General features: G+C 44.5%; 1 protein-coding gene across 3 annotated transcripts in view; it reads left to right on the top strand.

Moving 5' to 3' along the window:
- Positions 1-46: 46 nt before the first annotated feature.
- LOC139389663 (septin 5a) overlaps positions 47-27860 on the top strand; it is a 33041-nt gene continuing 5227 nt past the window's right edge. The window contains exons 1-3 of one of the 3 annotated variants that reach the window (XM_071136538.1): positions 47-149; positions 319-332; positions 26667-26757. In XM_071136538.1, the coding sequence (XP_070992639.1) occupies positions 104-149; positions 319-332; positions 26667-26757 (151 nt within the window). In that variant the 5' untranslated portion in view covers positions 47-103. Of the gene's footprint in view, positions 150-318; positions 333-25358; positions 25588-26666; positions 26758-27860 lie in introns of those variants that run through there. The other 2 variants (XM_071136539.1, XM_071136537.1) reach the window with 2 other exon arrangements.

The raw sequence follows: 27860 nt of genomic DNA on the forward strand, positions 1-27860 counted from the left end.
CCTGTCGGGCTGCTGTAGTATCGCGGAGAAGGACCGGGCGCGTGCTTTTACCAAACAGTACGTCCGTTTTGGAAGAGACACCGAGGGGAGGAGAGCCGTGAAGATGACGACCAATATCAGATACAAGAGCCGGATCCCGATCAAATCGGGTAAGCATGATGAAAATAGGGATGATTATGCATAAAGGCAATTATAACGCGGTCCATTACAATGATTGTCTTTCTCTATGGATTTCTCTCCCCCTCTTTCTAAATTGGGCGTCGTTCTGTATCCCTCCACCTGCGTTTCATGTACCCATCCACCACAATGACCAAACAGATGAGACCACTGAGGTAAGGAACACGTTTATTCCTAAATGATTTTTAAAATAGAAAATGTTTATCTGTGCTCCGCGCTTTTGGTATAAACCAAGACCATGTTAGGCGATTCAAAGACTCATTCATATCAAGCATGGTAGCTTACTTTTTTTCTCTCTAATTCGCTTCGAATGGCCGCATAGCCTAGATATATATTTAGCCTACAGCCTATGTAGGCCAAGTAAACGTCAGCGGAATCATCATTCCGATGCATTGAAGATTACTATTGTTGTCATGCCACCGCATTACAGGGTACAGTGAGCATCACACAGTCAGAAGGATTACATATCATATTTACGCAAACAGTCAGACACAGGATGCGTACGCAGCTTGTGGTACCCGAGGGCTCGCCTCATCCTTGGGCATCCATCCATTCATCCAGGCTTCCAGTCGCGCACTTGGCTGTGGGCGTGACAGTGACCCGCTTCCTAAATGCTATTAGAGACCCTATTGGTATAGTCAGCGAAGTGACCGGCTGTTAATTAGCACATCGCTGTCTTTAGAACAATCTCTGTTTGCATCCTCAGTACATCACAGCTCATTATCCTCTCATTGCTTTCCCTCTGAATTGGTCAGACGAGCTCCCTTTCATAGATGCCATAGATTATTACCTTGCGTTAACCCTGTGTGTGACCATGCATCATTTAGGTGGAGCTTGGTGGCTGGCTAAACTATCCTCCTTCGCAGAGGGCGAATATTATCCTGAAATTCAGGGGTCTCTATTTTTTATGAGCCTTATAGTAAAGACATGGAATTTAATTATATATATTTTTAATCCTCTTTAAATGTGAAATGAACACAACCAGTCATGTTTTCATCTGAAAACAAAAGTTTCACTTTTGTTGCATTTAGGGGGGCTCATCTCTCATTCTCTCTCGTTGGGGGTTGCCCCCCCCCCCGTAATTTGCACTCTGCTCCTTGGGAGATCAGCAGCAGACTACTTCTCATGTGTACATATCTCCTCTCTCTCTCTGCTCTGAGGGTGATCACATGATGACTGAAGCTTTGGATGCTGTTCTGTTAGTAGGTTATTAGCCTTGTGTAGCTAGCTACATTTGCGAGTAGGCAGCATGCAGCAATTGTAATTAATAGACTCTCCACACATCCAACCCTTACACACAAGCGCACACACACACATAACCACCCACAAATACGCACACAGACTCAAATACACACACACTGCTGCTCTAGCATTTGCTATTTATTCAACTGCTCGACCAAGACACTACCCACATTATATTTCTAAATAAAGCCATACTTGACTTGGCACTTTCATTATCTACTCTGATACCCTGTTGTGTATATATTAGGTTTTACTATGCATACTACTTTTCAATTACTTGTTATTTTTTATTTGACTTTACTCTTATTATTGATAATATGGCACCGACAGACATGACAGCTCTGCTTCTGGCTCCTAAGCAACTTTGCAGTATTATTTTTTTGTGTGTGTTATTTCTTACATTATTAGCCCAGAGCGTTTTTTGTCTTGTTACATACAGCCGAAAATAACTTTTGGATATCAGAGCGGTAGTAACGCACCAGCATTACGACCAGGAATACGTCTTTCCCGAATTGGATCCTTTGTTCGTACCCGTAAGGGGCAATTTAACTTATCCCAGAGGCTGTTCTGAGTCGCAGCCAGCGGAGAAGAGATATTCTGAGTGGACTTCTAGTCTGATTCAGGGGGCAGGCACACCATCCACCACTTCTGAGTATATTACTCGCTAATGTTCAGTCTCTGAACAATAAAGTAGACGAGCTCAGGGCGAGGATCTCCTTCCAGAGAGACATCAGGGACTGTAACATAGGCTGTTTCATGGAATCATGGCTCTCTTGGGATATACTGTCCCCATTCATACAGCAAGCTGGGTTATCAGTTCATCGCGCAGACAGGAACAAAGAACTCTCCGGAAAGAAGAAAGGCGGGGGAGTATGTTTCATGATTAACTACTCATGGTGTGATTGTGATAACATACAGAAACTCAAGTCCTTTTGTTCACCCAATCTAGAATACCTCATAATCAAATCCCGACCGTATTACCTCCCAACAGAATTCTCTTCGGTTATAGTCAAAGCCGTATATATTCCCCCTCAAGCCGATACCATGACGGTCCCTCAAGGAACTACACTGGACTTTATGCAAACTGGAAACCACCTATCCTGAGGCCGTATTTATTGAAGCTGGGGATATTAACAAAGCAAATTTGAGGAAAACGCTTCCGAAGTTCTATCAACACATTGACTGTAGTACTCGCTTAGGGAAAACACTAGATCGCTGCTACTCGCCTTTTAGAGATGCCTACAAGGCCCTCCCGTGCCCTCCCTTCGGCATATCATATTTACGCAACCAGTCAGACACAGGATGCGTACGCAGCTTGTGGTACCCGAGGGCTCACCTCATCCTTGGGCATCCATCCATTCATCCAGGCTTCCAGTCGCGCACTTGGCTGTGGGTGTAACAGTGACCCGCTTCCTAAATGCTATTAGAGACCCTATTGGTATAGTCAGCGAAGTGACCGGCTGTTAATTAGCACATCGCTGTCTTTAGAACAATCTCTGTTTGCATCCTCAGTACATCACAGCTCATTATCCTCTCATTGCTTTCCCTCTGAATTGGTCAGACGAGCTCCCTTTCATAGATGCCATAGATTATTACCTTGCGTTAACCCTGTGTGTGACCATGCATCATTTAGGTGGAGCTTGGTGGCTGGCTAAACTATCCTCCTTCGCAGAGGGCAAATATTATCCTGAAATTCAGGGGTCTCTAAATAAAGACATGGAATTGAAGTATTATTTTTTTTAATCCTCTTTAAATGTGAAATGAACACAACCAGTCATGTTTTCATTTGAAAACACAAGTTTCACTTTTGTTGCATTTAGGGGGGCTCATCTGTCATTCAGGGGGTTGCCCCCCGTAATTTGCCCCCCCGAAAACTCTACCGAAGTTCTATCAACACATTGACTAGTACTCGCTTAGGGAAAACACTAAATCGCTGCTACTCGCCTTTTAGAGATGCCTACAAGGCCCTCCCCCGCCCTCCCTTTCGCAAATCATATCACGACTTCATTTTGCTCCTCCCTTCCTATAGGCAGAAACTCAAACAGGAAGTACCCGTGCTAAGGTCTACTCAAAGCTGGTCTGACCAATCGGAATCCATGCTTCAAGATGTTTTTTTATCACACAGACTGGGATATGTTCCGGGTAGCTTAGAGTAACATTGACGCTTACACGGACACGGTGACTGAGTTCATCTGGAAGTGTATAGGGGATGTTGTTCCCACGGTGACAATTATAACCTACCCAAACCAGAAACCGTGGATAGATGGCAGCATTTGTGCAAAACTGAAAGTGCGAACCACTGCATTTAACCATGGCAAGGTGACTGGGAATATGGCCGAATACAAACAGTGTAGTTAGTCCCTCCGCAAGCCAATCAAACAGGTGAAGCGTCAGTACAGAGACTAAGTGCAGTCGCAATTCAACGGCTCAGACACGAGGTATGTGGCAGGATCTACAGACAATCACGGATTACAAAGGGAAAACCAGCCATGTCGCGTACACCGACATCTTGTTCTCAGATAAGCTAAACACCTTCTTCGCCCGCTTTGAGGATAACACAGTGCCACCGACACAGCCCGCTCCGAAGGTCTGTGGGCTTCCGTTCTTCATGGCCGACGTGAGTAAGACATTTTAAGAGTGTTAACCCTCGCAAGGCTACCGGCCCAGAAGGCATCCCTAGCCGCTTCCTCAGAGCATGCGCAGACCAGCTAGCTGGAGTTTTTATGGGCATATTCAATCTCTCCCTATCCCAGTCTGCTGTCCTCACTTGCTTCAAGATGTCCACCATTATTCTTGTACCCAAGAAAGCAAAGGTAACTGAACTAAATGACTATAGCCCCGTAGCACTGTTTTGAAAGGCTAGTTAAGGATCATGTCACCTCTACCTTACCTGCCACCCTAGACCCACTTCAATTTGCTTACCGCCCCAATAGATTCACAGACAATGCAATCGCCATCGCACTGCACACTGCCCTGTCCCATCTGGACAAGAGGAATACCTACATCAGAATGCTGTTCATTGACTATAGCTCAGCCATCAACACTATAGTACCCTCCAAGCTCATCATTAAGCTCAGGGCCCTGGGTCTGAACCCCGCCCTGTGCAACTGGGTCCTGGACTTCCTGACTGGCTGCCGCCAGGTGGTGAAGGTAGGAAACAACACCTACACTTCGCTGATCCTCAACACAGGGGCCCCACAAGGGTACATGCTCATCCCCCTCCTGCACTCCCTGTTCACCCATGACTGTGTGGCCACGCATGCTTCCAACTCAATCATCAAGTTTGCAGACGACACAACAGTACTAGGCCTGATTACCAACAATGATTAGACAGCCTACAGGGAGGAGGTGAGGGCCCTGGCAGAGTGGGGCCAGGAAAATAAACTCTATCTCAAAGTAAAAAAAACAAAGGAGCTGATCGTGGACTTCAGGAAACAGTGGAGGGAGCACGCCCCTATCAACATTGACAGGACCGCAGTGGAGAAGGTGAAACGCTTCAAGTTTCTCGGCGTACACATCACTGACATTCTGAAATGGTCCACCCACACAGACAGTGTGGTGAAGAAGGCGCAACAGCGCCCCTTCAACCTCAGGAGGCTGAAGAAATTTGGCTCTTAAGACACTCAGAAACTTTTACAGATGCACAATTGAGAGCATCCTGTGGGGCTGTATCACCGCCTAGTACGGCAATTGCACCGCCCGCAACCGCAGGGCTCTCCAGAGGGTGGTACGGTCTGCCCAACGCATCATCGGGGGCACACTGCCTGCCTTCCAGGACACCAACAGCACTCAATGTCACAGGGAGGCCAAAAAGATCAAGGAAAACAACCTGTCATCCAGAAGGCGAGGTCAGTACAGGTCCATCAAAGCTGGGACTGCGAGACAGAAGCTGTTTTTCAATCTCAAGGCCATCAGCTACCGGCTACCACCCGGCTACTCAACCCTGCACCTTAGAGGCTGCTGCCCTATATACATAGACATGGAATCACTGGCTACTTTAATAATGTTTACATACTGCTTTACACATCTCATATGTATATGCTGTATTCTATTCTACTGTATTTTAGTCAATGCCATGCCAACATTGCTCAACCTAATATTTATATATTACTTAATTCCATTATTTTACTTTTAGATTTGTGTATTGTTAGATACTACTGCACTGTTGGAGCTAGGAACACAAGCATTTCGCAAAACATGTGTATGTGACCAATAAAATTTGATTTGATACTGATTATTGTACTGCAATGTTGAGGGATCTAGCACACAAGCATTACCTTTTATACCTGCTGTAAACTGTGTACCTGATGAATAAAATTTGATTTGATAGCACGGTTTTATGTTTTTTAACATTTTGATCTCAATCAAAGCTAATTGCTGAACTTATTGCAAGGCTATTATATCCAGGCCTTTGACAGTATAGTGTTACGGTTATGCAGAGGCTATGGCCCACATAGGCCCACTGGTCCTTGCTGATTTTGTGGTGTTCACATACTGTAGGAATCAAGGCACCGTAATTCTTATTGTTTGAGCTGTAAGCTGGGTTTGCTGAAGAGAGAGATTCAGTAAGCCTGTAAAATCACATGGGCAGCATTGTGGAATTAACTTTTGGGAAATGATTGCTCGAAGACACTTAGCCTTGATTACTACAGTACAGTTACTACAGTACAGTTACTACAGTACAGTTACTACAGTACAGTCACTACAGTACAGTCACTACAGTACAGTCACTACAGTACAGTCACTACAGTACAGTTACTACAGTACAGTCACTACAGTACAGTCACTACAGTACAGTCACTACAGTACAGTTACTACAGTACAGTCACTACAGTACAGTCACTACAGTACAGTCACTACAGTACAGTCACTACAGTACAGTCACTACAGTACAGTCACTACAGTACAGTTACTACAGTACAGTTACTACAGTACAGTTACTACAGTGTTGATTTGGAAATACTCAGCGTGTTTGCATGTCCCCTAATGAATGGACAAATGTCCTGTGTCTGAAGACATTCAATATTCTTTCCCCCTGTGAGGACTTTTCCCTGTTTTTATATTTGCTGAGATCCTATCGTACTATGAATTGGAGATATTCAAGCAGCATATCTGTTGCTACAGTGCACCCACACACTGCCTGACTTGATCTGGTACTTAGGGAGGGTGCTTCCCTGGGTAGGAAGTGGGACTTTGTCTCTGTGTGTGTGCGTGTTTGTTTGTTTGTTTGTTTGTGTGTGAGGGAGAGAGAGCAAAAGAGACAGAAAGAGAAATATAATAAATATACAGTACCAGTCAAAGGCTTGGACACACCTACTCATTCAAGGGTTTTTCTTTATTTTTACTATTTTCTACATTGTAGAATAATAGTGAAGACATCAAAACTATGAAACAACACATATGGAATCATGTAGTAAGCAAAAAAGTGTTAAACAAATCAAAATATATTTTATATTTGAGATTCTTCAAAGTAGCCCACCTTTGCCTTGATGACAGCTTTGCACACTCTTGAGAGAGAGCAGGGGCGATGCAGAGGTGTGTCACATTCAAATCAAGCCCATCGTCTCCTTTTACCCTCCTCTCTCTTCCTTCCATTCTCATCACTCTCGGATGCTGGGAGAGAAACCTACCCACACATTCCTAAAGGTGATTGCTGTGTGTAGGCTGAAGTTCAATGACACTCAGTTATCACAAATCACTATGGTGTGGATTCTACACCACATGTTTTTATTATACTTCTCCTTGGCACTACTCACATGCAGAGTGGGCCCTGGGCATAACCAACAGTCGGGGTCTCAACTTACTGTTGAGGGTTAGAATAGTAGAATACACAAGGTGCAATTTTGAAATTTGGTAGTACATTAGCAGGTCTTCTCTTGTAATATCAGTCACTGACAGACTCAATCAGCCCATATCAGCTAACATTTTTTTTAATTGATAAGTTAGTCTGGCCAGCTACTGTACACTAAATGACCAAAAGTATGTGGACATGTGCTCGTTAAACATCTAATTCCAAAATCATGGGCATTAATATGAATTTGGTCCTTCCTGATTCTATAACAGCTTCCACTCTTCTGGAAAGGCTTTCCACTAAATGTTGGAACATTGCTGAGGGGACTTGCTTCCATTCAGCCACAAGAGCATTAGTGAGGTCGGGCACTGGTGTTGGGCAATTAGACTTGGCTTGCAGTCGGTGTTCCAATTCATCTCAAAGGTGTTTGATGGGGTTGAGGTCAGGGCTCTGTACAGGCCAGTGAAGTTCTTCCACCCCGATCTTGACAAACCATTTCTGTATGGACCACGCTTTGTGCATGGGGGCATTGTCATGCTGAAACAGGGAAGGGCCTTCCCCCAAACTGTTGTCAAAAACTTGGAAGCACAGAATCGTCTAGAATGTCATTGTATGCTGTAGCGTTAAGATTTCCCTTCACTGGAACTAAGGGGCCTGGCCCGAACCATGAAAAACAGTTCCAGACCATTATACCTCCTCCACCAAACTTTACAGTTGGCACTATGCATTTGCACAGGTAGATTCATCTGCCGGACTACCAGATGGAGAAGCCTGATTCATCACTCCAGAGAACGCATTTCCACTGCTCCAGAGTCCAATGGTGGCGAGCTTTACACCACTCCAGCCGATGCTTGGTATTGCGCATGGTGATCTTAGGCTTGTGTGCGGCTGCTCGGTCATGGAAGCCCATTTCATGAAGCTCCCGACGAACAGTTATTGTGCTAACATTGCTTCCAGAGGCAGTTTGAAACTCGGTAGTGAGTGTTACAACCGAGGACAGGCGATTTTTACGCGCTTCTGGCTTCAGCACTCGGCCGCCCCATTCTGTGAGCTTGTGAGGCCTACCACTTCATGGCTGAGCCGTTGTTGTTCCTAAACATTTCCACGTCACAATAACAGCACTTACAGTTGTCCGGAGCAGCACTAGCAGGGCAGAAATTTGACGAACTGACTTCTACGTGGAAAGTCACTAAGCTCTTCAGTAAGGCCATTCTTCTGTCAATGTTTGTCTATGGAGATTGCATGGCTGCATGCTCTATTTTATACACCTGGCAGCAACGGGTGTGGCTGAAATATCCAAATCCACTAATTTGAAGGGGTTTACATATTATTTTGTGTATATATCGTGTATGAACACACACACAACAGAGGTTCTGATTGAAAAGACAGTGTAGGAAAAAGGAATAGTTTGAATTCTACCAGCCCAGGCCATCCATCTGCCATCCATGGTTGTCATGGTAATCCCTATGAAAAATGGTTACATGTGGTTTAAAACAATGAGTCATGCATCAGTGAGTGTTAATATGATAAATATTGATTTTGACTTAGCTGGGCTGAACAGATGTTTTTCAGATGGAGATATGCATCTGTCTCACATCCCAGCCTTGGACCAGTCCCCCCCCCCCCCCCCCCCCCCACACACACACACACACACACACACACACACACACAGCCTTGAGTGCTGCTGGTTGTAGTCACAGATGGAACCCCCTCCCTATCCTCCCTCGTGAAGAACAGCTGCTAGGCTTGGATAGACTTGCCGGGTGGGGTAGGGGAGATGCAGGGGGCAGGCATTTAAACAGCGGAACCCCTTGGGGGTCTTGATCGGTATTGGTAAGAGTGTAGAATCATCTCTTTAGCACTGCTTAAAGGACATTATCAGAGCGGAAATGTTGCCCACTCTTCATGTAACAAGCACCAACCCTACCTAGTTTCAATACCATGTTCATACCAGCACTCTGTACATGGTGCATACCATTTTTATGTGCATACCATTTTTATGTATCTGCGTCCAGTTTGAAGGAAGTTACTAATTAGCGTTAGCTCAATGACTGGCTATCTATAGGAACAGCTAGCATGCTTACTGTTCTTGTAGACTTCAAGTCATTGCGCTAACGCTAGTTAGCATTGGCTTGCGAAACTACCTCTAATTTTCTTCATACTGGACGCAGATACATAAACATGGTATCCACGAGTTCATCTGAGCTATTCCTTTAGTACAAAATGATACTACATAATCAGTTTATGGTTGTTTACAGAAAATTGTCTGGTAGCAACATGTTCAACTATCTCTCACATGTTCTGAGTGTTTGTCTTTGTTCTTTATCTGAACTGAAATTTGTATTTTTCTCTGGCACCTGATGTCATTATGTCATGCTGCAAACATGCAATGCCAAACATGCAGTGTGTTTGTGTGCGTTTGTGTGTGTGTGTGTGTGTGTGTGTGTGAGAGAGAGTTCACAAACAACACACGTGAATAGAAAGTTTATATTTTATCTCTATCCCTAGGTTTCCCTCTCTCCCTGTACAGCTAGCCATGTCTCAGCCTTTGCGTAGGCGTTTAAAAAGCTTTTGCTAATAACCCATGCCTGACCCAGATAGGATTCCAAACCCCTTTTTAAGAAGGAAGAGTTTGGGTGACCTTGATAAGTTAGAGATTATATGATGTTTGAGAGGAGGAATCAGAGACTTGGGAACTAAAATCTAATGAAAATTGTAAGGAGAATTAGAGGACTCCTTTCGCCTAATGTGGGTAGAAAAGCTCCCTTTTGGAATGTTAAAAGATGTGAGGAATCTTTTAAAATGAAGGAATTCCTCCTTGAGGAATTTTAAAAGATTAGCTGAGAATGGTATGATGCATGAAATACAAAATAATTTAACATTAAAAAGTATAACTTTTTTACATACAGTGCCTTCAGAAAGTATTCACACCACTTTACTTTATCCATATTTTGTTGTGTTACAGCCCAAATACGATATGTATTAAGTTGGGATTTTGTGTAACTGATCTACACACAATACCCCATAATGTCAAAGTAGAATTTTGACAAATTATTAACAAATAATTATTCAACCCCTTCGCTATGGCAAGCCTAAATAAGTTCAGCGGTAAAAAATATACTAAACAAATTCATTCCGTGTTCAATAATAGTGGTTAACATGATTTTTGAATAACTACCCCATCTCTGTACTCCACACATAGAATTATCTGTAAGGTCCCTCAATCGAGTAGTAAATTACAAGCACAGATTCACCCACAAAGACCAGAGGGGACACCGATTGGAAGATCCCTTTGAGCATGGTGAAGTTATTAATTAGGCTTTGGATATTGTATCAATACACCCAGTCACTACAAATATACAGGCGTCCTTCCTAACTCAGGGATTTCACTATGAGGCCAATGGGGATTTTAAAACAGTTACTGATTTTAATGGTTGTGCTATGAGAAAACTGAGGATAGATCAACAACATTGTAGTTACTTTAAAATACTAACCTAAATGGCAGAGTGAAAAGAAGGAAGCCTGTACAGAATAAAAACTATTCCAAAATATGCATACTGTTTGCAACAAGGCACTTAAGTAATACTGCAAAATAGGTCCTGAATACAAAGCGTTATGTTTCGGGCAAATCCAACAAAACACATCATTGAGTACCACTCTTCATATTTTTAAGCTTGGTAGTGGCTGCATCATGTTATGGGTATGCTTGTCATCGGCAAGGACTAGGGAGTTTTTTTTTTAATTTATAAAATGAAATGGAATACAGCTATAGGCACAGGGAAAATCCTAGAGGAAAACCTGGTTCAGTCTGCTTTCCAACAGACACTTGGAGACAAATTCACATATATCCTAAAACCTACACTGAATGTTCCTGAGTGGCCTAGTTAAAGTTAGAACTTAAATTAGAACTTAAGTTTTCACTTTGTTATTATGGGGTATTGTGTGTTAATGGATGAGAATTAATTGAATTCAGGCTGTAACACAACAAAATGTGGAATAAATCAAGGGGCATAAATACTTTCTGAAGGCACTGTATCTGGTGCTGCAAATCGAACCAAAAAAACATATCGCCAAGTGTCCCTCTTTTTCCCCATTTCCAAACCCCTGACCCTACCCGCAACTTGGCAATTCATGTAGCTCTGAAAGGATTGGATTGATATAGACGTTAAGGTGGCTAACAGTTCCACCTTGTGCCCTGATAGGTTATGAACTACTTCTACAATATTTACTAATCTTTACAGATCTACTCAAGCCACTTATAGGGAAAGGGCTATAGGTCAATTTGTAGCTAGGCTGTGGAAGAGCCTATTGTTGCTGAATGGTTAGACGTTAATGCTAGGCTACGCTAGCCAAGTGTCCTTTAGAAGGACTATTGTTGCCAGGCCAATTACGTGCTGTTAGATTAGCATGGTAAAGAGCCTAGCACTTAGAGGCTCACGTCTCCAAGGAGAGCAAACACCACAGGGATGGGGGATGGGGGTCCAAAGAGCCTTTCTATCTCACCCTCTCTCATTCTCATCCTCTTTCTCTCGATCTCTCAAGTTCCACCATCTTTCCCTCTCTTTTCCCTTCACCCTCTCTTTCTCCTCCTCTTTTCTCGATCTATCCCTGTCTTCCATCTACCTCCCTTCTCTATCTTTCCCCCTTTCCCCTTTTTCTCCTTCCTTTTCTCTGTACGCATATTTGGCAAAACACACAGCAACCATTTGTTGCTGCATTTAGACTTAATTGTGTGTAAAGTCAAGGTTGGACAGGACTGAGATGTCATCAGGAAAGGTCACCTCTTTATATCTACATCACAGAATGTATCCTCTCCACATCTCATGGCTCTGGAGCTGCTTTACAGCTTGTGTGTATGGTTATGTCTATCTGCCTTACTTTGTGTGTGTGTGTGTGTGGTATGAGTGTCTGTCTTTGTGTATTTAACTTCTGTAATATGCGTGTAGTTTACTGCCGTGGCCTTTTGAAAAGAGCTTTCTGAAAGGCTACAACAGTAAACAAGAAGACCAATGCATCTGTGTGAATGACTGATCTCTGGATCATTGCCTCTGTATCCAGCAGGCATGCAGGTTCTAAAGGGAAGGAAGTCACTGGACCTCTAGTTGCTGTCAGCTGGAAAGGGAAAGTGTCTCTGATGATCAGTGATTATCTAAAGGGAGGATGGAAGGAAGGATGTGGGTTAAAAGTGTTGGAACATGGACCTTAGCTTCAACACCATGGCTCCCATAGTTCTCTCTCTCGCTCTCGCTCTCGCTCTCGCTCTCGCTCTCTCGCTCTCTCTCTCTCTCTCGTTTTTTACATGTATTTTTTGCACCTGCTGTAGGTCCAGCTCTCACACTCTTCTTCTGTCCAGTATTTAGATATGTGTGTGTGTCACTGTCACCAGCAGCACTGGGCTTGGCTTCAGACGTCTCAATGTTTCATCTTCAGCCTTTCACATTATGTAGCATTGTTATGGTTAGCCGCTAATAACCACACTGGTTTCCATGCAGGCAGAGCTCAAGAATTGTGTATTTTTCAAACACCTGAAACAGCGTTTTTCTTGCAATCTAGAGCAAAAATCGTCATGCTTAATTTTCTGTATTCAAAACAAATAATATCTCAGCATACTTCTTGTCTGTATCCTTCCGACTCAAATCATAATCAAATCAAATGTTATTAGTCACATGCGCCAAATACACTTCCAGTGCTTACTTACAAGCACTGTAAGTGGTGGTAAAAATAACATAAACTAAATCTGCTTCTCTGCTCAAATCTTTGTAAAACATTGAAAGGAATGAATGTGAGTCTTATTCGGTACATTTAGTTATTGTTTGCTTTTCTAAACTCTCCCAACCTTGCCAGCAAGCATGCCAGCTAAGGTAGTTAGACAAGATAGCTACTCTAACTAGATTGATAGGCTGAAATTACTTCAAGGTAGCTAGTTACATCAACAGCATTCTCCCGGAAACCCTAGACCCACTCCAATTCGCATACCGCCCCAACAGATCCACAGATGACGCAATCTCAGTCTCACACCACACTGCCCTTTCACACCTGGACAAAAGGAACACCTATGTGAGAATGCTGTTCATTGACTACAGCTCAGTGTTCAACACCATAGTGCCCACGAAGCTCATCACTAAGCTAAGGACTCTGGGACTAAACACCTCCCTCTGCAACTGGATCCTGGACTTCCTGACGGGCCGCCCCCAGGTGGTAACAGTAGGCAACAATACGTCTGCCACGCTGATCCTTAACACTGGGGCCCCTCAGGGGTGTGTACTCCTGTATTCCCTCCTGTATTCCCTGTTCACCCACGACTGCGTGGCCAAACACGACTTCAACACCATCATTAAGTTTGCTGACGACACAACAGTGGTAGGCCTGATGACCGACAACGATGAGACAGCCTATAAGGAGGAGGTCAGAGAACTGGCAGTGTGGTGCCAGGACATCAACCTCACCGTCAATGTGAGCAAGACAAAGGAGCTGACCGTGGACTACAGGAAAAGTCGGACCGAACAGGCCCCCATTAACATCGACGTGGCTGTAGTGGAGCGGGTCGACAGTTTCAAGTTCCTTGGTGTCCACATCACCAAGGAACTATCATGGTCCAAACATACCAAGACAGTCGTGAAGAGGGCACAACAAAATATTTTCCCCCTCAGGAGACTGAAAAGATTTGGCATGGGTGCCCAGATCCTCAAAAGGTTCTACAGCTGCACCATCGAGAGCATCCTGACCGGTTGTATCACCGCCTGGTATGGCAACTGCTCGGCATCTGACTGTAAGGCGCTACAGAGGGTAGTGCGAACGGCCCAATACATCACTGGGGCCAAGCTTCCTGCCATCCAGGACCTATATAATAGGCGGTGTCAGAGGAAAGCCCATAAAATTGTCAGAGACTCCAGTCACCCAAGTTAGAGACTGTTTTCTCTGCTCCCGCACGGAAAGCGGTACCGGAGCGCCAAGTCTAGGACCAAAAGGCTCCTCAACAGCTTCTCCCGCCAAGCTATAAGACTGCTGAACAATTCATAAAATCGCCACCGGACAATTTACAATGACCCGCCCCCTTTTGTACACCTTATGTACACTGTTTGTGTGCCCCTGTATATTGCCTCGTTATTGTTATTCTTATTGTATATACCAAACTATACCAAATTAAAAAACTGAAATTTTACATAAGTATTCAGACCCTTTACTTACTACTTTGTTGAAGAACCTTTGGCAGCGATTACAGCCTTGAGGCTTCCTGGGTATGATGCTACAAGCTTGGCACACTTGTATTTGGGAAGTTTCTCCGATTCTCCTCTGCAGATTCTGTCAGGTCTGACTGGGCCACTCAAGGACATTCAGAGACTTGTCTCGAAGCCACTCCTGTGATGTCTTGGCTGTGTACTTAGGGTTGCTGTCCTGTTGGAAGGTGAACCTTCGCCCCAGTCTGAGGTCCTGACCGCTCTGGAGCAAGTTTTCATCACAGATCTCTCTGTTCTTTGCTCTGTTCATCTTCCCTCGATCCTGACTAGTCTCCCAGTCCCTGCCACTGAAAAACATCCCCACAGCATGATGCTGCCACCACCATGCTTCACCGTAGTGATGGTACCAGGTTTACTCCAGATGTGACACTTGGCATTTAGGCCAAAGAGTTCAATCTTGGTTTCATCAGACCAGAGAATCTTGTTTCTCATAGTATGTGTCCTTCAGGTACCTTTTGGCAAACTCCAGGCATTCTGCGTTGTGCCTTTTACTGAGTAGTGGCTTCTGTCTGGCCACTCTACCATAAAGGCCTTATTGGTGGAGTGCTGCAGAGATGGTTGTTCTTCTGGAAGGTTCTCCCATCTCCACAGAGGAACTCTAAGCAAGAGTGACCATCGGGTTCTTGGTCACCTCCCTGACCAAGCCCCCCCCCCCTGCTCAGTTTTGCCGTTTGGTGGTTCCAAACTTCTTCAATTTAGGAATGATGGAGGCCACTGTGTTCTTGGGGACCTTCAATGCTGCAGAAATATGTTGGTATCCTTCCCCAGATCTGTGCCTCGACACAATCCTGTCTCGGAGCTCTATGGATTGTGGGACCTTTATATAGACAGGTGTGTGCCTTTTTTTAAAAAAACATGTCCAATCAATTGAATTTACCACAGGTGGACTCCAATCAAGTTGCATAAACATCTCAAGGATGATCAATGGATACAGGATGCACCTGAGTCTCATAGCAAAAGGTCTGAATACTTATGTAAATAAGGTTCTGTTTATTATTTTAATACAATTGCAAAAATGTCTAAACTGTTTTCGCTTTGTCATTGTGTAGATTGATAGGGGGAAAAATACATTTAATCCAGTTTAGAATAAGGCTGTAACATAACAAAATGGAAAAGTCAAGGGATCTGACTACTTTCCAAATGCACTGTATATATACAACACCGTTCAAAAGTTTGGGGTCAATTAGAAATGTCCTTATTTTTTAAAGAATATCAATTCAACAGTGAAGAGGCGACTCCGGGATGCTGGCCTTCCTCTGTCCAGTGTCTGTGTTCTTTTGCCTATCTTAAATCTTGTATTTTTGTTGGCCAGTCTGAGATATGGCTTTTTCTTTGTACCTCTGCCTAGAAGGCTAGCATCCCGGAGTTACCTCTTCACTGTTGACTTTAAGACTGGTGTTTTGCGGGTACTATTTAATGAAGCTGCCAGTTGAGGACTTGTGAGGTGTCTGTTTCTCAAACTAGACACTCTAATGTACTTGTCCTCATGCTCAGTTGTGCACTGGGGCCTCCCACTCCTCTTTCTATTCTGGTTAGAGCCAGTCTGCACTGTTCTGTGAATGGAGTAGTACACAGCGCTGTACGAGATCTTCAGTTTCTTGGCAATTTCTCGCATGGAATAGCCTCCATTTCTCAGAACAAGAATAGACTGACGAGTTTCAGAAGAAAGGTCTTTGTTTCTGGCCATTTTCAGCCTGTAATCGAACCCACAAATGCTGATGCTCCAGATACCCAACTAGTCTAAAGAAGGCCAGTTTTATTGCTTCTTTATAGAACAGCAGTTTTCATACAACATAATTGCACAAGGGTTTTCTAATAATCAATTAGCCTTTTAAAATGCTAAACTTGGATTAGCTAACACAACGTGCCATTGGAACACAGGAGTGATGGTTGCTGATAATGGGCCTCTGTACGCCTATGTAGATATTCCATTAAAAATCAGCTGTTTCCAGCGGCAATAGTCATTTGCAACATTAACAATGTCTACACTGTATTTCTGATCAATTTAATGTTATTTTAATGGACAAGAAATGTGTTTTTCTTTCAAAAACAAGGATATTTCTAAGTGACCCCAAACTTTTGAACAGTGGCCAAAAGTTTTGAGAATGACACAAATATTAATTTCCACAAAGTTTTCTGCTTCAGTGTCTTTAGATATTTTTGTCAGAGGTAACTATGGAATACTGAAGTATAATTACAAGCATTTCATAAGTGTCAAAAGGCTTTTATTGACAATTACATGAAGTTGATGGAAAGATTCAATATTTGCAGTGTTGACCCTTCTTTTTCAAGACCTCTGCAATCCGCCCTGACATGCTGTCAATTAACTTCTGGGCCACACTGATGGCAGCCCATTCTTGCATAATCAATGATTGGAGTTTGTCAGAATTTGTGAGTTTTTGTTTGTCCACCTACCTCTTGAGGATTGACCACAAGTTCTCAATGGAATCCAGGTCTGGGGAGTTTCCTGGCCATGGACCCAAAATATCGATGTTTTGTTCCCCGAGCCACTTAGTTATCACTTTTTCCTTATGGCAAGGTGCTCCATCATGCTGGAAAAGGCACCAAACTGTTCCTGGATGGTTGGGAAAAGTTGCTCTCGGAGGATGTGTTGGTACCATTCTTTATTCATGGCTGTGTTCTTAGGCAAAATTGTGAGTGAGCCCACTCCCTTGGCTGAGAAGCAACCCCACACATGAATTGTCTCAGGATGCTTTACTGTTGGCATGACACAGGACTGATGGTAGCGCTCACCTTGTCTTCTCCGGACAAGCTTTTTTCCGGATGCCCCAAACAATCGGAAAGGGGATTCATCAGAGAAAAGGACTTTACCCCAGTCCTCAGCAGTCCAATCCCTGTACCTTTAGCAGAATATCAGTCTGTCCTTGATGTTTTTCCCGGAGAGAAGTGGCTTCTTTGCTACCCTTCTTGACACCAGGCCATCCTCCAAAAGTCTTCGCCTCACTTTGCGTGCAGATGCACTCACACCTGCCTGCTGCCATTCCTGAGCAAGCTCTGTACTGGTGGTGCCCCGATCCCGCAGCTGAATCAACTTTAGGAGACGGTCCTGGCGCTTGCTGGACTTTCTTGGGCGCCCTGAAGCCTTCTTCACAACAATTGAACCGCTCTCCTTGAAGTTCTTGATTTAGGTGCAATCTTACTAGCAGCAATATCCTTGCCTGTGAAGCCCATTTTGTGCAAAGCAATGATGGCGGCACGTGTTTCCTTGCAGGTAACCATGGTTGACAGAGGAAGAACAATGATTCCAAGCACCACCCTACTTTTGAAGCTCCCAGTCTGTTATTTGAACTCAATCAGCATGACAGAGTGATCTCCAGCCTTGTCCTCGTCAACACTCACACCTGAATTAACGAGAGAATCACTGACATGATGTCAGCTGGTCCTTTTGTGGCAGGGCTGAAATGCAGTGGAAATGTTTTTGGGGGATTAAGTTAATTTACATGGCAAAGAGGGACTTTGCAATTAATTGCAAATTAATTATTTAACTAGGCAAGTCAGATAAGGACAAATTCTTATTTACAATGACGGCCTACACCGGCCAAACCCGGACAACACTGGGCCAATTGTACACCGCCCTATGGGACTCCCAATCACGGCCGGTTGTGATACAGCCTGGAATTTAGCCAGGGTGTCTGTAGTGACGCCTCTAGCACTGAGATGCAGTGCCTTAGACCGCTTCGCCACTCGGGAGCCCGAATGTACATGAGTATCTCTGCCTGACTGTGTCCCTGATAAGTGGCTTTCACAGTGGCCTCCTAAACACTGTTCACAATATGTACCTTTTCACTTTATCCAGCTGATGATGTCAGCTGTATCCATGTGTGTATGTTTACATGTGTATGCACGTGCATCAGGCCGTGCGTGTGTGTGAAGGTGAGAGAGAACTCCCTGTGCTGTGTCCTACCAGAGGCCAGCGGGACAGCTGGCCAGTGAGAGAGAGGGAGGGGCCTGAAGAGGGCTATTGTGATGTCACTCTAGGACATCTGTTCTATTCAGAGGACACCAACCCCATCTCCCCCACAGACACACACACACACACACACACACACAAACACACACAGAAAAACTCTCTCGCCCTGCCCCTGCTATCTGGATCCTCAGTCCCTTACACCAGGGTTTCCCAAACTCGGTCCTGCCCCCCCGCGGTTGTCTTGTGCCAGTTTACTGAGAGGTAAACACATAAGGAACATGAGTACAGACTCACACAAGGGCAATATTAATAAACACAACTTCAGATAAAAAAAATAGCTGTACAGTGGACCCCAGCACATCCCTACCCTCTGCCTTTGACCCCCTGCGCTCCTACTTAATCTTCTCTCCCCCCCCCCCCCCCCCCCACCCCCAACACACACACACCAGAGCAGCAGTAGCTGTCGTTCAGTCACACACCCTGCCAAATCTGCTGCACATGTTGTCTCTTTTTTCATTCACTCCTGAGAGCCAGTCAAGTTTTCTTTCAAATGCTGGTATCTGATGTGTGTTCTTATATCTTACTTTAAACGGTAGCTTAGCTACATAGCACAATACATTTCTGTTGATAACTACCTTCATCATGTAACTTGTTCTGTTTTGATATGTCTCCCTCGTGTGATGTAGATTGGCATTACAGCTTCGGAGCAATCCCATGAAGAGAGGTCCTAGGGATCCACAGCTTTTCAGGCTTTTGTTCCAACCCAGCACTAATACATCTGATACAGCTATTCAAGGGCTTGATTAGTAGTTAAAATAACATACCATAGATCAGTGGTCACCTTTTCTGAGTCAAGATCACTTTCTGAGCCAAAATGCAAGCTGAGATCTACCGCTCAGATTTTTTTTAAACATGCAACATTAACCAATTAAAAACAGTTCTGTAGCAATGAGATTTGTGCAGTAGGCTATAGGCCCAATACATTATCACTGCATATTGGCTGTGCTTGAATTTCCCTGTCAATGTAGTTCATTTCAGACCATTTTGGAATTATATTAAAAAAATGTAGGTGAATGATCACGCTGGTAATACATCATGTATTGTATTACTTGAGGCACAGCGGAGTGAGCATAATAATTATCTTATTTTTTTACTGGACTGATGGCCTTCATCTGATGGTCAGTCTGAGGGGAGGGAGCAGTGGTGAGGCTGTCTATCACCCAACTCACCGTCCCTCCCCTCCCTGTCTATCACCCAACTCACCGTCCCTCCCCTCCCTGTCTATCACCCAACTCACCGTCCCTCCACTCCCTATCTATCACCCAACTCACCGTCCCTCCCCTCCCTGTCTATCACCCAACTCACCGTCCCTCCCCTCCCTGTCTATCACCCAACTCACCGTTCCTCCACTCCCTGTCTATCACCCAACTCACCGTCCCTCCCCTCCCTGTCTATCACCCAACTCACCGTCCCTCCACTCCCTATCTATCACCCAACTCACCGTCCCTCCACTCCCCCCGCTGAGAAAAGGGGACAGTCTTCCATCTGATGGTCAGTCTGAGGGGAGAGAGCAGTGGTGAGGCTGTCTATCACCCAACTCTCCGTCCCTCCACTCCCCCCGCTGAGAAAAGGGGACACAGTCTTCCAGCTGATGGCAAAACTCAAGTTACAATGCATTATTTCTGCCTGTTACTCCTATGATCAGAAAAAATGAAATATTCTCTGATATTAAAAAAGACACAAGCTGCTAATAATACCGTGCATTTGGAAACTATTCAGGCCCCTTGACTTTTTCCACATTTTGTTACGTTAAAGCCTTATTCTAAAATGGATTCAATAGTTTTTTCCCCTCATCAATCTATACACAATAGGGGACCCCATAATGACAAACCACAGTCTGAGGTCCGAAGCGCTCTCGTGCAGGTTTTCATCAAGGATCTTCTCTGTACTTTGCTCCGTTCATCTTTGCCTCGATCCTGACTAGTCTCCCGAGTCTTTAGATGCCTTTTGGCAAACTCCAAGTGGGCTGTCATGTGCCTTTTACTGAGGACTGGCTTCCGTCTGGCCACTCTACCATAAAGGCCTGATTGGTGGAGTGCTGCAGAGATGGTTGTCCTTCTGGAAGTTTCTCCCATCTCCACATAGGAACTCTAGGGCTCTGTCAGAGTGACCATCGGGTTCTTGGTCACCATCCTGACCAAGGCCCTTCTCCCCCGATTATTCAGTTTGGCCAGGTGGACAGCTCTAGGAAGAGCCATAGTGGTTCCAAACTTCTTCCATTTAAGAATGATAGAGGCCACCGTGTTCTTGGGGACCTTCAATCCTGTAGAAATGTTTTGGTACCCTTCCCCATATCTGTGCCTCGACACAATCCTCTCTGAGCTCTACGGACAATTCCTTCGACCTCATGGCTTGTTTTTACCTTATATAGACAGGTGTGTGCCTATCCAAATCATGACCAATCAATTGAATTTACCACAGGTGGACTCCAATCAAGTTGTAGAATCATTTCAACGATTATTCATGGAAACAGGATGCACCGGAGTCTCATAGCAAAGGGTCTGAATACTTATGTAAATAATGTATTTCTGTTTATTATTTTCAATACATTTGCAAAAGAAACAAACAGTGACTGTTTTCGCGTTATCATTATGGGCGATTGTGTGTAGATAGCTGAGGATTTAAAAAAAATCCATTTTAGAATAAGGTTGTAACAAAATGTGGAAAAAATCAAGGGGTCTGAATACTTTCCAAAGGCACTGTAACAACGCAAGCTTATCGGAACACTTTGCTATATTCATTCATTGCAGCTGCAGTGTTGGTTGTAGCGTGAATGGAAGTAGGAAGAATGTGCATTTTATGGCTTATAAAAGTGTTGACTGCTGAATACCAACTTAAACATTAACTTACTCTTAAAAACAGGAGCTCTTTGCTGTTTTCGTTGAGTCTCTCTCGAGTCATGGTCTTAACAGTTTTGAAATCTCACAGTATCAACTTTGCTATGTGTTCAAGGCTTCTTTTTACAGTCTATGGCTCGAGGAAACTGCAGACATGGTGATCTGAGCTATCTGATTGGCCAACGGAAGGCCTATATGTACACTTGATTTGCTCTCTGGGCCTGCCGGGTAGGCAGGGTTTTATCTTCAGACACATGAAATGGTTCAAAATGGGAACACTTTGCCTTCCCAGCACTAGGACTGCTGAGTCAAGTGCACCTACCAGGCTTTATCGTTGTTTTTTTTAAAGAAATGTTTGGTAATCGATTAGGAATGCCTTGGAGATAGACCAATTGATGTTGCCCACTCTGTCTGGGGTACCATAGCTTTCTTAGCTCCATTTGTCTTGAACCTCATGTCTGTCCTCCAGTGGTAGCTTAGCTGAGATATCACCACTGAACCGAGACACACACACACACACACACACACACACTCCATGGGCCCACATCTGGCAACAATTGTCCACCACGCCCTGTCCTGTTTCACAGTGTGTGGAGTGTATGTTTGTATCACGGCTGTGTACATCCCCCAACAAGCCAACACAGCAAGGAATTACACAGGACTTTTAACAAATTGGAAACAACATATCCAGAGGCCTCATTTCTTGTAGCCAGGGACATTAACAAAGGAAATGTAAGGAAACTTCTCCCGAATTTCGAACATCTTTTGCCTCACTCACAGGAAAAATACATTGGATCCTTGTTATTCTCCATTCCGAGATGGATACAAACCCCTCCTTTGACAAATCAGACCACATCTCCATTCTGATCCTCCCCGCCTATAGGCAGAAGTTAAATCAGGAAGCACCTGTGTTAAGGTCTGTACAACGCTGGTCTGACCAATCAGAATCCATGCTGCAGGACTGTCTTGATCACGTGGACTGGGATATGTTCCGGGCCACCTCTGGGAATAAATTAGACACAAATTGAATTACTTTCTATCTGGGTTCATCAGGAAGTGGATAGAGGATGTTGTTCCTACAGTGATGATTAAAACATACCCAAACCAAAAACGCAAATAGCGTTTAGCTATTAGCGCAAACCACCGCATTTAACCACGGTAGAGTGTCTGGAAATATGAACAGACCACCTATGACCACCGCAAGAAAATCAAAGAGGCAAAAAGACAGTACAGGTACAGAGTCGCAATTCAACGCCTCAGACACGAGACGCATGTGGCAGGGACTTCAGACAATACGGATTATAAAACTAGCCACGTCACGGTCACTGATGCCTCACTCCCAGACATGCTAAACACAGAGACGACGACGTGTGCCCCCGCAGCTCACGAGGACTGCGGGCTGCCAATCTGTGTAGCCGAAGTGAGTAGGACCTTCAAGCGTGTAAACCGTCGTAAGGCTGCTGGCCCGGATGGCATTCCAAGCTGTAAACCGTCGTAAGGCTGCTGGCCCGGATGGCATTCCAAGCTGTAAACCGTCGTAAGGCTGCTGGCCCAGATGGCATTCCAAGCTGTAAACCGTCGTAAGGCTGCTGGCCCGGATGGCATTCCAAGCTGTAAACCGTCGTAAGGCTGCTGGCCCGGATGGCATTCCAAGCTGCGTCCCCAGAGCATCCGCAAACCAGCCGGCTGGAGTATTTACAGACATTTTCAACCTCTCACTATCCCAGACTGTAGTCCTCACTTGCTTAAAGATGGCCACCATTCTTCCTGTACCCAAGCAAGCCAAGTTAACTGAACTAAATTACTATTGCCCCGTAGCACTCACTTCTGTCATCATGAAGTGCTTTGAAAGGATAGTCAAGGATTGTATTACCTCCACCATACCCGACACCCTTAACCACTACAATTTGCATACTGCGCCAACAGATCTATGAACAACGCAATCGCCATTGCACTACACACCACCCTATCCCACTTGGACAAGTGGAACACCTATGTCAGAATGCTGTTCATAGACTACAACTCAGCTTTTAACACCATACTGCCCTTTAAGCTCGTCATTAAGCTCAGGGCCTTCTGTCTGAACTCCTCTCTATGCAAGTGGATCCTAGATTTCCTGAGGGTCGGCAACAACACCTCCGCCATGCTGATACTCAACACGGGGGCTCCCCAGGGGTGTGTGCTCAGCCCCCTTCTGTACTCCCTGTTCACCCATGACTGCGTGGCCATGTACGACTCCAACTCAATCATCAAGTTTACTGATGACACAACAGTGGTAGGCCTGATTAACAACAATGATGAGACAGCCTACAGAGAGGAGGTTAGAGCCCTGGTGGAGTGGTGCCAGGAAAATAACCTCTCCCTCAACGTCAACCAAACAAAGGGGCAGATCGTGAACTACAGGAGACAGAAGAGGGAGCACGCCCCCATCCTCATCGACGGGCCACAGTGGATAAGGTCAAAATCTTCAAGTTCCTCAACGTGCACATCACTGAGGACTTGAAATGGTCTCGCCACACCGACATTGTGGTGAAGAAGGCGCAACAGCGCCTCTACAACCTCAGGTGGCAGAAGAAATTCGGCATAGCCCCTAAGACCCTCACAAACTTCTACAGATGCACCATTGAGAGCATTCTGTCGGGCTGCATTCTGCACCCGGGTGAATACTGTATCCCCGACATCGTTTATTAAAATATTTCTACTAATGTACATTGTGTTTTTGTTATACTGTTTTTACAAACTGCATATGTCACGCCCTGACCTTAGAGAGCCTTTTTATGTCTCTATTTTGGTTTGGTCAGGGTGTGATTTGGGTGGGCATTCTATGTTCTTTATTTCTTTATTTCTGGCCGAGTGTGGTTCCCAATCAGAGGCAGCTGTCTATCGTTGTCTCCGATTGGGGATCATACTTAGGCAGCCCTTTCCCTCCTCCTGTGTGGGATCTTGTTCTTTGTTTGTGTGCAGGTAGTTTGCACAACGAAGCTGTTCGGTCGTTGAATTATTTATTGTTTTGTCTTTTCTAAAGTTTCACTTCGTTAATAAATTATGTGGAACTCAAAGAACGCTGCGCCTTGGTCTCATCCTTCCGACGACACTCGTTACAGCATATTTCTTTATATACTGGATTCACAACATACTGTAACTCACACTATATTAAATCTACATGAGCTTATCTTGTGTAAATTCCCCCGGTGTACATATGTCTAGATTGCATTTTGATACAGCTACAGTGCTATTTGGGTTGAACGTCCAGGATTCGTCCCTCCGTTCTTTTAATTGACATTTGACTGCATTCTTAGGAGCAAGCAACATAAGCATTTTGTTGCACCACTATAACACCTGCTAAACTGTTTATGTGACCAATAAACTTTGATTTAACTTAATGAGAGAACGTTTCCTTTGATACTTTTAGTGTAATTTCCACAGCAGGGGCCTTTTGTTGTATGGCTAATGTCCAGTCTAGACGTCGGCTCGTCTCTTCATATAGCCTTTGAGTCACACATCTCTTGCTATCGTCATCCCAGGGCTGGGTTAAGAGGACCTTTAAGCTTCACTCAGCTCTGTGTGACAGGTTACTGTCTTTTACAAGTCCACACTTGAACCACACAAATAGTTTGTGTCTCTGCTATAAGACACTGTGTTGTTCTTTGACAACTTATCACTATTAGGGTCAGATATGAGCTAGATTATTTAGCCCTCTCGTCTGTCTGCTTCTCTCTTTTGTGCTCTTTCTGCTCTAGGCTGCTATACTGTAGGTCATTACTGTAGCAGTGAATGCTTTATTTTTCTAATGGTGGAAAAGGGGGAGGGACTATGTGGTGAATGAATGAGTGTGTTTTATTCCTTCAGTTTCCCCCTCTGTCCCTCTCTTCCTCCACTAAATTGCTACCTCTTACTACCTCTCTCACTCTGTCCTACCATTTTATTTCCTCCTGTCTACCCCCTAGCTCTCGCTCTCTCCCTTTCTCCCTCAGAATTCCCCCCTACCTGTCTGAACAGGGAGCAGTAGAGCGCTGTGGGACAGAGGAGAGAAAGAGGAGAAAGAAAGAGAGGAGGAGAGTAGGAGGAACAAAGACATAGTGAGGGAGAACAGGAAAGTGGTGTGTGTATTGAGAAGAGAGTGGACTGACGGAGAGGTAGAGAGTAGAGGGGTGCATAAGAGAAGCGTTGTGAGGAGGTTGCTCTGTTTTTGTCCTTTGGAAAACCTTTTCCCTGTGGGTGTCGTGCTGGCTTGTTATGGATGCTATCATGCTGCAGGAGAAACTAGTGGAACGCTTGCTGTGCCCTCGAGTCAGAACCGCGAGGCGGAAGGTAAAAAACTGGAACGTGACAGGCGAGAGAGGATAGGGAATGAGAGGAGAGAGAAAGGAGAGGAAAGAGAAGGGAGAGGGGGTCAATGTCAAAGAGAAATTGACATTTAACACACACACACACACACACAGGTCAGTAAACTCTCATAGAAACACCATCTTTCTCTCTCTAACATGTCATATTAGTATGGAATATAGAACATACTGTTTTCTTAAGTTATGTCCTGATGCGTTCATGACAGATTTATGGGTAGTTTGTTTGTTCTGACTGTGGCATATTTGTTCCCACACACACCCTAGAAGTAAGTCAGATGTTTGTATGATTACTCATTGATATAGATTTCCCAATTCTCTGTGTGTGTGACTTCAGCACGAGCTCTCTTCCATGTCTATGTATGCTGTGACCGTGTGTATGCGTGTGTGTGTATGTAAGCCTTGCCCGAGGAGCTGTCGAGAATGCACATGACAAATTATGACAACTTGTTATAGACTGATTATTTCTTTGGCATGTTTGTGTTTGTTTGGGGTTTAAAATAGGCCATTTATGTCTGATCAATACAGCCTTTGTCACCCTCCGTTGGCTGCCAGACTCTGGCCTTGGTAGACTGGTAAGGCTGTTAGTGTGTGTGTGTGTGTGTATGGGGTCTTCAGTACTGTAGATTCTGAGTAAGGAGAAGCTTTGGATGATGTGTGAATGGTGTCAGAAGGGGATGAGGAGAGCTGCAAGATAGACAGCCATTGTGTGGTGGAAATGTTATAGATCAGTCATACTTTTCTCTCTCTTTCTCTCACTGTGTCTGTGTGTTTTTTATGTGTGTCTGTTGGTGTGTGTGGAAAAAGCTCAGCGCCAGGTCTTAGAGACTTTCTCCCCTGCTATTGTCAAGGGATTTGTGGGTTGACTGTGAGTTGAGTTTGAATTTGAGCTGTATTTGAATTTAAATGGCAATTTTTCCCTAATTGATTTAGGTCTTAGGAATGTTGCTTTGAATAGATATCCGACTGAGGATATTGTATGTTCGTTTACCTATTGTGTGAGTGTGACTGAGTCTCTCTCTCTGTCTCTCTTTCTCTCTCTCTCAGGAGAAGCAGTATGTGGGCTTTGCCACCCTCCCTAACCAGGTGCACAGGAAGTCAGTGAAAAAGGGTTTTGACTTCACTCTCATGGTCGCCGGTCAGTGAAAGTATTGTTTGTAGCATTTACTGTAGTAAAAGTAAAACAACCCAGTGATATTAAGTACTTCATGTGTTTTCATGAATGTTGACTCAGTGTTAGTGTTGATGGCTGTGTGTGTCTGTGTGTGTTGGTGGTTGTTTAGAAACATGTTATACTGAACAAAAATATAAAAGCAACATCTAAAGTGTTGGTCCCATGTTTCATGAGCTGAAATAAAAGATCCCAGAAATGTTTTCATATGCACAAAGAGCTTATTTCTCTCACATTGTGTGCACAAATTTGTTTTCTTACATCACTGTTAGTAAGCATTTCTCCTTTGCCAAGATAATCCATCCACCTGACACGTTTGGCATATCAAGAAGCTGATTAAACAACATGACCATTAAACAGGTGCACCTTGTGCTGGGGACATTAAAAGGCCACTCTAAAATGTGCAGTTTTGTCAAGCAACACAATTCCAAAGATGTCTCAAGTTTTGTGGAGGCGTTCAATTGGCATGCTGACTGCAGGAATGTCCACAAGAGCTGTTGCCAAATAATGAAATGCTAATTTCTTTACCAAAAGCCGCCTCCAACGTCATCGTAGAGAATTTGTCAGTACGTCCAACCGGGCTCACAACCACAGACCATGTAACAACCTCCACATCCGGTGTCTTCACCTGTGGGATCGTCTGAGACCAGCCACTTGGACAGCTGATGAAACTGTGGGTTTGCACAACAATTTCTGCACAAACTGTCAGAAACTGTCTCAGGGAAGCTCATCTGCCTGCTAGTTGTCCTCACCAGGGTCTTGACCTGACTGCAGTTTGGCGTCGTAACCGACTTCAGTGGGCAAATGCTCACCTTCGATGGCCACTGGCACGCTGGAGAAGTGTGCTCTTCACAAATTCATTCAGATTTCAACTGTGCAGCCGGGCAGATGGCAGATGTTGTAAACAGAGTGCCCCATGGTGGCAGCAGGGTTATGGTATGGGCAGCATAAGCTACGGACAGTAAACACAATTGCATTTTATTGATGGCAATTTGAATGCAGAGATAGTGACGAGATCCTGAGGCCCATTGTTGTACCATTCATCCACCTCCATCACCTCATGTTTCAGC

Source organism: Oncorhynchus clarkii, chromosome 30 (assembly GCF_045791955.1).
Source record: "Oncorhynchus clarkii lewisi isolate Uvic-CL-2024 chromosome 30, UVic_Ocla_1.0, whole genome shotgun sequence".
Classification (NCBI taxonomy): domain Eukaryota; kingdom Metazoa; phylum Chordata; class Actinopteri; order Salmoniformes; family Salmonidae; genus Oncorhynchus; species Oncorhynchus clarkii.